We start from the raw sequence: 11,794 nt of genomic DNA on the forward strand, positions 1-11,794 counted from the left end.
AAAGAATCTCCGGTTGTTATTCAGTATAATTGGATTCGTCATGGTATTTTAGTCGCCCAAGTTGGGACTAGGTTATCAAGATCAGAGTTTCCATATTCATGACATGTATCTGCGGCTGTAAGCACTTCCGACGTGTCGACACCCAGCCTGTGTTCAAACGAATGGTGAGTCATGTGCAATCTGGAACAAAGAAGCTTGAAAAGGTTCCTTATGGCGACCGTCAGAGTTCCCGGCTACGGTCTGCCCGAGGATGGGCGCGAGAGACCAGGTCTTTTACCATGTCGACCATCCCTACGCTTCAAGTGTCTTACAAGAGATCAGTATTGGGATGTGTGCCTAAGGGTCGAAGACACTCATGAACTCGACAGTCCACTTGTTGCTCCGATCCATCGTTTTCACATGCTTTGTTGGTGTCATTTGATGTATGCGTGCTCTTTTGAACACCCTCGCACTCTATCGTTTCTTTGTTCTTCAATTCGCACCCTGGATGCCATGGAACACCCACCGTCGGTTTCCATTTTCTGATGGAAACCTCGAGTGTGATCTGAATGACCCCATCTCCCTGCTTCGTACCTATCGGGAAGTCTACAACCTTTGAACTTGAACAAAGAAAATGTAAGTTGAGGAATCATGGATAGAGTACTTCGATCGAAGACCGCAGATGAGCCCAAGAGTTCCACGGTTCAAGTATGGGTGAAGCGTATTCTATATATTCTCCTCTCGAGCCATACATTGGCCACAAGATATCTTCGCCATAGTCAACGAGAATATTCACCTCACCTCACTGAACAGTGAACATGAATGGTGTATACTTCAACAGCACCAACCCACCGCCACCGGGGCTAGCCTACGGGCCAAGTGCAGCATGCACGTTGGAGACATGCAGTTTGGTATGGTCCGTCCTGGGATACCGACCGTCTCTCCCAGCCAATGCATTGTTCATGACCCTATTCACCGTCGCATTGCTGGTCCACGCCTACCAAGGCTGGCGATACAAGACGTGGTTCTTCGCCGAGGCCGTCATATCCGGCTGCATCTGCGAGATCATCGGCTACGGCGGGAGGCTGATCCTGTACCACAGTCCATTCAACTTCAAAGGCTTCATCGTGCAGATTGGTTAGCAGACGCGATATCATCCATACCTCAAATCCTAGACTTCTGTTTACCCAACCTCCACAGCTAACCATCTTCCAACAATGACAGTGACAATCACACTCGGCCCAGCATTCATCAGCGGCGCGATCTACGTGCTCCTCAGCCAGGTCATCCAGCACCTGTCCACGACATGCTCACGCTTCTCACCGCGCGTCTTCTACCTCCTCTTCATCCCCTGCGACCTGGTCTCGCTGATCCTGCAAGCCGCAGGGGGCGCCGTGTCGAGCGTATCCGTCGGGCAAAACCCCGTCGGCATCGCATGCACGCTCGCCGGCCTGGCCTTCCAGGTCTTCACACTGACGCTATTCATCGCCCTGTCGCTCGACTATGCACTACGGTACGCGCGATTTCGCAATACGACCATCGTCAAGCCCTCAACGAAGCAGCAGGAGGAAAGTCTCGAAAGCAACAGTGAACACTCCAATGCCGGAACGGCAACGAGAGAGATGGACACAGACCCCCTCACCCGGCGATTCAAAGTCTTCGTCCTCCTCCTCGCACTCGCCGTGCTCTGTATCCTCGTGCGGTGCTGTTACCGCATCGCCGAGCTGAAGGACGGATACCAGGGGTTGTTATTCCACGATGAAGCGACGTTCATCGGGCTCGAGAGCTTGTATGTATTGGCATCCCCGCTCTAGATATAGTACAATTCTCCCTCCCTCTCCGTCTCAGGGCTAGGGAAAAGACCATCGACATTGCTCGGGCTAAACTTTTGACAGCATGATCCTAATCGCCACTATATCGCTGAATTTCGCCCAGCCGGGCCCTGGCTTATCTCACGCTGTATGGGGATGATGGGTTGATAACGCCAATTCATGAGGTCCAGATTGAGGGCTGAGTCAGCCGCTGCAGTCACACTCATGGCAATACAGTGGGAACAATGTAGCAAGCAATCAGCGAGGATGCTATCGAGTGGTTGCGAGGATCATTCCAGTCACGGTGCTCGGCGGGACAAAATAGGTAGACATGCTTGAGTTCAACTGGTTAACCAATAAGTGAATGGATTTCAACTCGACTAATCCACTGTATGCTATTCAATGAATGTAAGACTATTAAAGTCGCGAGTGCACAACACATATATGTGCCTGATTTATGCTAGCCTTCCCTGCCCCCTTGCTGTCATATAAAGCTACTGGCAGGCCTGTGAGACTGGTCGAAAGACTAGCCACCGAGAATCGTGATTCTGGCGAGAAATCCTGTGGTTTGTCGAACGATAAAACGCATGTGTAGAATGAATGGACGCTGACTCGGCCCGTCGTATATTGGCGAGGTCGCAGGAGGCAATGTTGCTCCGAAAGAAAAAAGAAATGGTAAACTCAATCTCGTACCCTCGCCCGGCAACAGCTAACTGTGGATGTCGTGGTGCGAACCACTGATCCACAAAGAAGTACTGTGGCTGCCACGTACCAGACACCTTCTGCATTTAGGAATCACTGAACCGTGATGCAAGACTCCAATTGAAGAGGACAATACGCCCGGAGAAACTCGTAGTTCAGAACTGTGAATCTCGCAAACTTGTGGTGGACATGGTTGGTGGGTGCCGAAATGGCGAAGACTGTCTCGTCAGACGGTACAGTTGTATCACCCTGAGGATCGGTTACACCCAGATGGGTCGAGATCATCAAATGCCTATTGAGATCATGGGATTGTTCAAGAAAGTCACAAGCCGTGTCAAGGCTGCGACGGACCATATCGATCATGGGACGAAGAGTCGACCTTTTCCACGAGCTGCTCCACGTTCGACACCACGGGCGGCGCCCCGTGAATGATTACCTCCGCGTCCACGGTATCCCGAGCCACGACTGTTGTTGTTGTTGGTCTGGTTGTGGGTGCCAACATTAACCAGGGGAGTACTGCCGCGTCCAAAACTGCCTCTATCAAAGGAGTCTGGATCAATCTCCTCAATGGGAATCTGAGGTTTGAGTGGTCCGGCAGACTGGTTCGGAGTGCTGAAAGAGGTGCGCGGTGATCGAGTGTCTCTACCCCTTCCTCGGGCTCTGCCTGGGGCAGGATTTCTGGGAGTTGTGTTGGTTTGAACGGTAGCGAGGCGCTTCCCTCGAGGTTTGAACACAACCTCTTCTTCTTCCTCTTCGCTTTCCACATCGTCATAGCTAAATAAAGTCTTGGACTCCAGACGCGGGGAAGGTTTAGGGGTTTCTTTCTTCACTTTGTCTTCACGCTTCACGTCCTTGTTGGTTTCGACTGGTTCTTCCAGGCCCAAAGCACTTCTCAATTGATGAATGTTCTTCGTAGGAACTCCAAAGTCACGAGCAAGGTGGATGGTGTCGGCAGAATTTGTGAGAAGGAAGAAGTGGCCACCGGCAGCAGCCTTGTTTTCATGCATGTACCAAACAACGGGATTGAGTAACGGTTTGAGAGAAGGTGGGACGGGTGCTTGATCGGGCCTAACCATACTTGCAGACTTGACTTCCGGGCTTGTCTTCGAGCTCTGAGGGCCAGAGGAGGAAGGTGACAACGGAGGAGTGGAAGTAGGAGAGGCAACGTTTGGATGCTTTGCAAAGTTGAGTTTGTCGAGCAACAATTGAGAGAGAGTGCCGCCGGCAGTAGTATTTTCTTTCAATTGTAGCTCGGCGTCCTTTTGTTGGACTGCCTTTGTAGCGCAGATGGAGTCATGTTCAACAGTACCATTGGTCTTCAGATTATCACTGATGTAGTGCGCCTCGACTTCGGCCCAGGTCGGATATTGATCGTCGGGACCTTGTAGGATCACAGGTTCATGAGGCAAATCACCGGGGGATGAGGTGGTTTTGTCGAGAAACTTAACGGCCTTACGGGCATTTTGACCGATTTGGGAAGAGTCTTTCTTCAGAACATGTAGTCGTTCGAGGGCTGAGGTCAAGGGCGGGAAGGTTAGCTAGGGCTGAGAGGGGGAGATTGGAGATTGAAGTGACGAGGTCATACTGTAGAGGGGAATCACGAGTATGAGGGCGCCCTGCGCGACCCATGATTCAATCTCGGCGATGTTTCTGGTCAAGATGGTGTCATCAACCAGACATCGAATGGCTGGTTGTGGCGACATGGTCGGTCGCATAACAGTTCAGGCTGTATTTCTTGGGAGTGGAGAGGTTTGTTGAATGAAAGCTTCTGGAGATTCTAGAGACTCATGTGCGCGAACAAGAGATTGCGCGAGGTCTAAGAGGCGTGACTGGAGAAGTTGGTGACATGTCAGCATGCGCGACTCACAAAGAACCAGAGACAGAGGCAGTGAAAGCAAGTGAAATCGTGTGCAGTGACGTGAAGTGAAGCAAAAGCAAAGCACAGTCAGTTCGCCGTACCCGAGTTGTTTGAATCGGTACACGGACGCAGGATAGTGAGCATTTTCGCTAGGCCGAGTATTGGCTCCAGACCGGGCTATGGATGAGAGGCAACATTGACGGTGAGTTTGAAAGAAATCATGGAAAAAGATGAGTCTTGTCCCGCATGTGCAACGTGATAAGAAGATGTGAGGTAAAGTTCAAGTTTGGTTGTGTGCGGGTGGGATGGTGGAGGCAGTGAGTAACAACTTTGAAGCGCAGGTGCAGTGGAGGTGCCACAGTTCAAGTTGGTGCAGGTGCGGGCGTAGCATTCACGGATGAGAGGCTGGTAGAGGTTGGAGGGGGCATGCCCAACTCACAGCCTGAGGCCTAAACTTACGGGTGCAGAGCGCCCAGGGAGAGGTGACGGTCATTCGGACTTGGAGACCAAACAAAAAGGCGGGCAGGGACGGGGCAGCCCTCGTACGAAAAGGATGGGCAGGGGTCTGGCTGAGGTGGCGGATTGGGCAGTCCCTCCAATTTCATCATCCGAGTCATGTTCGTGCCTTCCCCAGTACGGAGGCTTCATCCTGCCGTTCACGGCTAGCTGCTGCAATGGTACGGAGAATCGTGGAAGTTCGCCGGTGGTCCTCATTATTCATTCTCTCAGTACGAGGTATTGGACTGCAGTGACATTGAATTGGCTGATGCTTCCGACTTCCGCCTTCCATGCTTCCATGCTTTAAATCCAACATCTATCACTACCCAAACTCCACACAACCTTGAGAAAATCAATCGCCATCTCTCAAAACACTGTCAAACAACTGATAGTGTCGTTTTTGAGAACTTCGAAAAGCAATCCTGGAAACCCGAATAGCTCTGTGTTGTTCAACCCACCAGCGCCATCTAACATGCCCCTGTCATCACCCGTGTCTGGAGCACTGACTTCCTCAAAGTCCCCTAGAAGCTCGATCGAACTCTCTGGACTCTCTGCCCACCCTCGGTTCAACACCATTCCCCGTTGCATTTGTCTCTCCTGCTCCGCATCCTGGTACGTCTCGTGCCAAACTTCACGAAGGGCAGTAGATATCTCGGGAAATCCCATTTCTGATGTCAAACTTACCCCTCGGTTTTCACCACTTGTTTTGATCACCCACCGACTTCTCCTATGTCGATTGAACGAAAACGACCCTGGAATATTGCCATGAAGAAATACCTTGCTGACTACCAGCTGAGAGCTCGATGATATAGGCAACTCGACATTGGCGGATCCGGGAAATGGTGGTGATTTAGTCTGAGGTAGAGATATTAATATGTCGAGTCCGTGGTGGAAATAGTTGTAGAAACATTCATCGCTTCGATCCTCCACTCGACCTTCTTGTGCCTCTGTGTCCATATCGGAATCCTCGGTGTAGCTTTGGATCGATGATTGATCGGTATCCAAGGACTGCGGATCGAGACCTGGAGAAATACTCGGCCTCCGCCTGTTGGTGGTATTGCCAGTCGCGTGAATCGAGATCCGTCTGTCATGCTTGCGATAAATCGCATCGGGCGGACCCAATTCTGCCACTAGATCTTGCGGTGTGGTCTCGTTCAGTACCATTGTAAAGGCCGAAGTGCTTCTTCGTACAAATTCTAGTCGGCCTGCACCAAACACTCTGACTTCCTCAACCTCATCAGGGACGGTTTCGATGGATTTCGCCGAGAGAGCAGGAGAGCGAGGCAGAGTTGGAGTCTTTGTATACAGATTCGACCGTGTCTCTGTCCAAGAATTGCCCGAGAATATCGCCATGGAGGTAGCAGGACCAGTAGCAGTTGAAGACAGAATAGAGACAAAGTCGATTTTGTCGGACCATGATTTATGCTTGATTGGGAATGTAAATGCTATACCAGGATATGAAAGAACATAGGTGCCGTTCGATTGGCCTGAAACTGGCGGAAGATACTCTCCTGCGTACGTGGGTCCAAACAGTCGATTGTAGATGTGTTTGAATGTTGGTCCACTGATTGGAATCTCGTTCTGTTGAGTCTCATCCGAGGGCTTGTTGCGGCGAATAAGATCGATGTTTTTGTAGGCAACTCCGATCAATGGGAAGTCGAGTATCTCGATCAACCGAAGCCGCTGATCTGGCCCATCGAATCGCAATCTCAAGCCATTGTGAGCAAGACTAACAATGATAGGATTGGTGATTGGGGCAGAGGGCGTATATGCTATATCAAGTCCAGGAAACTGCTCTGGCGACGCCTTTAGCCTCGAGACAATGCTATGAAGTGATGACCCCAAATCTATTGAGCTCCTGTCAGCCGTGGTCAAGTCAACGTAACGAAAGCCTCACTGATCCATCCTAGTCCCCTCTCTGGTTGAATTTGGAGTGGCATTGCAGGCCGGGAATGTGCATCGACCATGCTGCATTTGATTCTGGTCTACCATGAAGAGGCAATACGACGGCTCGTAAGACTCTGATGAGTACAGATGCAAGTCAAGAGCATCCCACATGACTGACAAGAGTCACAAGGGATGATGTAGTCTGGGTCAGCCAATCAGAGCCGTATTGAATTTGGCGCTTATGGCCTCGATGACCCGCCGTACCATATCCATCGGCATTTCTTGGCATTGTTTACTTCCGTCTGTTTTGGGCACATCCGATCCATCTCCGCAGCCACATACCCTGCTGCATATGGACAACCCTGGCATTAAACTTCTTAGACATCTCACCCACGAGCGCAGTTGACTGCTTTCTCTAGATACTTCATATCTCAACCACAAACCAAATAAATTCTGTGCGACCTCCCACCATGGCTAGCTGGCAACGCGCCACCGCTTCCTCCGGGCGCAATTCAATGCGCCCGCCTCCGAGACCGACCCACAGTCATCATGGCTCTATGACGGGTCGCGCACCCTCTCCAGCGCTATCCACCACTTCAGTTGCCACAGTCAGCGCAGGAACAAAAAGGAAAGAACGAGAATACGAACAGGATCATGGCGAAGAGACCAACATCAATGTCGTTGTTAGATGCCGTGGGCGTAGTGATCGAGAAGTACGGGAGAACAGCGGTGTGGTTGTGTCTACAAATGGTGTCAAAGGACAAACTGTCGAGTTATCAATGGGACCAAATGCTATCAATAATAAGACCTACCACTTCGACAGGGTTTTCTCACCAGCGGCAGACCAAGCCATCATCTTTGAAGATGTGGTTGCACCAACGCTTACCGAAATGCTCTCCGGATACAATTGCACCATTTTCGCCTATGGACAGACTGGTACTGGAAAGACATACACCATGTCTGGAGACATGACTGATACTCTCGGTCTGCTTTCGGATGCGGCAGGAATCATCCCTCGGGTTCTATATTCGTTGTTTCAAAAACTGGAATCAGACGAAATCGAATGTTCGGTGAAATGTTCATTTATTGAGCTTTACAATGAGGAGTTACGGGATCTACTATCTGTCGATGACTCAGTCAAGCTGAAGATTTATGATGACACAAGCAGAAAAAATCATATCGCGACTACCGTGCAAGGCATGGAAGAGTCTCACATTAAATCCGCTGCAGCCGGTATCAAACTTCTGCAGGCGGGCAGCCATCGGCGCCAAGTTGCGGCTACAAAATGCAACGATCTCAGTTCGCGAAGCCACACCGTCTTTACAATCACCACACATTTAAAGAAAGTCAACGAGGCAGGCGAAGACTACATCTGCTCTGGAAAACTGAATCTGGTCGACCTGGCGGGTAGCGAAAACATTCAACGTAGTGGTGCCGAAAACAAGAGAGCTGCCGAAGCCGGGCTGATCAATAAAAGTTTACTGACTCTTGGCCGTGTGATTAACGCTCTAGTCGACCGGAGCTCACATATCCCATATCGCGAGTCCAAACTGACGAGGTTATTGCAAGATTCTCTTGGTGGGAGGACCAAAACATGCATCATCGCCACAGTCTCTCCAGCTAAAAGCAATCTTGAGGAAACGATCTCTACACTTGACTATGCTTTCCGAGCGAAAAACATCCGGAACAAACCACAGGTCAATTCTTTGATCTCCAAGAAGACACTCTTGAGAGAATATACAACGGAGATTGAGAAATTGAAGAGCGAGTTGATCGCCACACGACAGCGAAATGGTGTCTATCTCACAAACGAGCAATATGAAGAGATCACAGTAGAGAGCGAATCTCGCAGAATCCTCAGTGATGAACAGAAAGCGAGAATCGAAACCATGGAGGTCAGCCTTCGAAACAAGGTCCAGGAACTGTTCAGTCTTACGAATAATTTCACTTTGCTGAGAAGAGACACTGAATCGACACGAACAACTTTGGAAAGTACCAAGGACGTCCTTATCAAGACAGAGGCTGTGCTCGCCAATACAAGGGACCTATTGGCAGATGAGCATGCTCTCCGTGAGGCTCATCAAGCTACGGAGGAAGAGCTCTTTGGTCAAGGGACTGAATTGGTCTCCACCATTAGCCAATCACTGAGTGACATCAACGGACTGCAGGCAAAACTACGGCGCCGCTCAGACCTTCACACTCAAAATCGTGAGACTTGGAAGACTTCTGCTGGTTTGGTAACCGACGTTTCTGGCATGATCGATGCTCGTATCGAACACTTCCAGGCTTCTCACGCGCATATAATTACTACTAGCTCTAGTTTCATCGAAAAATTCTTGTCGTCAGAGACAGCGCGACTTGAGACATCAGCTGATGTCATGCTCACCAAGATTTCTCAACTAGAACAGAACAGCCAGAGTTTTCAGAGTCAGTCAGGTGATGATCGAGATGCAATGAACAATGTTCTCGAAGAAATCAAAGACCTTCGCGAAGAGGTCAAAGAAAAGGTGAGTGAGGGATTGCAAGGCCTTTCTGCTGCAGCGGCAAAAATATCAGCAGAGGTCATCTCAGAGCTGGATCAATTTCATGCTCAGCTTCATACATCGTACAGCGGCTTGGGCAAAGACTTCAAGAACTTGTTCGATGATTTGACCCAACAACTAGCAGCACAGCGTCGTGAGGCTGATGAGCTGAGATCGGCACTCGAGGCATCCAACCGAGCAAATCTTGAGGCAACATTGACAGCATCCTCACAATTGCAAACAGTCTTGGAAGAAGAGAGAAAGAACTCGATAGAAGAACGAGAGAAATTGAAGGATCAGATCTTCAAACTATTGGATTCGTCAGCAGCTCAACAGCAAGAAAGACTATCTGACAGGTTGATTAATACTCAAACCAGTCTGGTTGGCGCTAGCGAGAGCTTTGAAACTGCGGACAAGGCTTACAAAGAAGGCATGGATCAGTGGAGCGCCCGGGATGCAGAGTTGATGGCCACAGTTGTCAGGTCGAAGGATGAATTGAAAAACAAGATGAAGGGAGACTGGACGGTAAGCTTTCTTACGCATCAGCACTATGCAGCATTAACTAATCACTCACAGGCTATCAATTCTCGAAACACGGCGATTCAAAAGTCTACCAAAGCTGTACACGAAGAAACAGTCAAAATTGTTGATGCTCAGCTTGCAGACATGGCAACTCAGATGGCTGCTCTTGACGAGTTTGTGACAAGGGCACGATCTCAAAATGACAATCATCACGCTGCACGGGTTGTCAGCTTGAAACATCTAGCCACGAGTGCACAAGATGGGCTCTCTCTTGCCATTAAAGATTCAGATGAAAGCAAAATAACATTTGCCGAACTTGGTATCAGCCATGCAGCACAAATGACCGAGATTGAGCAGCTGGTGAACACGCTTCAGGACGAAACCCGGGAGCCCTTGCAAGGGCTCAAGGCAGATATTTCAGAATACACCATGGTGGATTATATCCCAACTGGACAAACACCACAAAAACGAGACTGGACATACCCTACTCAACTTTCACGAACAGAGAATCACGAATCTCTCATTGCAAGACGCCGAGGACTGCCGGACCCTAACATGGCCATGGCCAAGACACCTGGAAAGTCACCTCGAAAACCGCAAGTCTCACCTCGAAAGGGGCATTCTTCACCTATCAAAGGCCCAAGCCCAAGCAAGACAAAAGTTTTCACGGATGTCATGAAGCCGGAGAAGAGTCACTTCTCCAAATCATTTCATGACCACGGCCACACAATCTCCATCCCAATCGACCAGATGAAATCCAGCTTGAAGGAGATCGACATCAACGTGGTGCCACGACCGACTTCATCATCAGCATCAGCAATGGGTGACGACCGACCGGTGCTGATCGACTTCAGCAAAAGCATCGGCAGCGGGAGTGTTGGAGCTAACGGCGCACCTCCATTGAAGAGACACGCAACAACCAACGCCGTCGTCGAGAGCAAATTACCTATGAAGCTGGCAAGAGCCAAGAGTAGCGTCGCCGCCATGGCTGCAGGAAGCGGTGTGGAAAATTTCAGCCAGAGCGTTGGTCCACCACCCGTGCTCGCGTCTGGGAGACGTTTGAGGAGTAGTCCTCCTGAATAAGTGTAAGGGCTGCGGATAGCCAGATAGAGTCAGGTCAGACTGGAAAGAAGTTTTCCTTTTTCATGTTACTACACCAGGAAAGTAATTCGGTTGTTTTTGTTTGCCTCAGAATGAACTAGTCAGCCCTGCAGCGTTGGTGTTGGCGGAGTCAGGTCATCGGGAGGGCTAGTGATTGTTGGACTTGGCCTTTGTTTCGTCCTCGTTGGACATCGATTCACTTCATGGATAAGAATTGGATCGATCAGGAGGCAAAGGCTATGTACCGGTCTGTGGGGCTTCTAGATGAGTCCATTTTCCTTCCCTTCGTATCGGCTCTCATCGTTTTCGCCGAACAGCATTATACCCCCGAGAGTTATGCACAGAACAGATAGATAGTACATGGATAATCAGAGTGATGATCTTGCCTGTGAAATGTCAAGCCCGACCCCTTTAGTTCATGCTAGTAGTGATACAGGCAGTCCCCCGTTAGTCAAATCACCCTTCACCTTGCACTCCTCCACTAAATTCCCAAGTCCCTGAAACATTAGTATCGAGCATCGGAAGATGTCCCTTCAAAGACTCTACTGCGTCATGGTCAAATGGTCTAAAGTGGTCAGTTGGTGGGCCTCTCAGGAGAAGATGACTAGGATGACTGAAATAGTAGATCAGTCTGTATCCTGCCTTCAATGTGCACTACATAGGAGGTGTTTAGAATGGGAGGTTTACCCAGACGATTTGTCTGGCTGTTTTTTGGTTGGTTAGTAGGTAAAAAGGGTTGTAGTTTCGTTTTTTGTCTCTATACAATGGGTTTGCAATCTGGTTCGCGCATCGCTCGCAGGCTTCGGCGTTTGCTGGGTCGATGTGTAGTGTCCAGTGCCCACAATAGCCTGGTTACTTTGAGTATAGACAGAGGATAATTCTCCACTACCTGAGCGACGGGAGCAATCGACATG

General features: G+C 49.8%; 4 protein-coding genes across 4 annotated transcripts; 2 read left to right on the forward strand and 2 right to left on the reverse strand.

Annotated features, from left to right (window-relative positions):
• Window positions 1-797: 797 nt before the first annotated feature.
• Window positions 798-1,793, forward strand: LTR84_000359 (uncharacterized protein; the record flags this gene model as incomplete). Its single annotated transcript, XM_064843990.1, has 2 exons — window positions 798-1,116; window positions 1,204-1,793. 2 exons carry the CDS (start codon window positions 798-800, stop codon window positions 1,791-1,793), a joined length of 909 nt encoding a protein of 302 aa, XP_064711850.1.
• Window positions 1,794-2,851: 1,058 nt separating this feature from the next.
• Window positions 2,852-4,195, reverse strand: LTR84_000360 (uncharacterized protein; the record flags this gene model as incomplete). The annotated part of the gene is made up of 2 exons (XM_064843991.1): window positions 2,852-4,005; window positions 4,078-4,195. The coding sequence occupies 2 exons, from the start codon at window positions 4,193-4,195 to the stop codon at window positions 2,852-2,854; spliced, it is 1,272 nt and encodes a 423-aa protein (XP_064711851.1).
• A 1,019-nt stretch (window positions 4,196-5,214) lies between these two features.
• Window positions 5,215-6,815, reverse strand: LTR84_000361 (uncharacterized protein; the record flags this gene model as incomplete). Its single annotated transcript, XM_064843992.1, has 2 exons — window positions 5,215-6,695; window positions 6,746-6,815. 2 exons carry the CDS (start codon window positions 6,813-6,815, stop codon window positions 5,215-5,217), a joined length of 1,551 nt encoding a protein of 516 aa, XP_064711852.1.
• A 477-nt stretch (window positions 6,816-7,292) lies between these two features.
• LTR84_000362 (uncharacterized protein) lies at window positions 7,293-10,862 on the forward strand (the record flags this gene model as incomplete). Its single annotated transcript, XM_064843993.1, has 2 exons — window positions 7,293-9,782; window positions 9,834-10,862. 2 exons carry the CDS (start codon window positions 7,293-7,295, stop codon window positions 10,860-10,862), a joined length of 3,519 nt encoding a protein of 1,172 aa, XP_064711853.1.
• Window positions 10,863-11,794: the final 932 nt, after the last annotated feature.

The sequence above is a fragment of the Exophiala bonariae genome (genome assembly GCF_035927105.1).
Source record: "Exophiala bonariae strain CCFEE 5792 chromosome Unknown scaffold_1, whole genome shotgun sequence".
In the NCBI taxonomy this organism is placed as follows: Eukaryota; Fungi; Ascomycota; class Eurotiomycetes; order Chaetothyriales; family Herpotrichiellaceae; genus Exophiala; species Exophiala bonariae.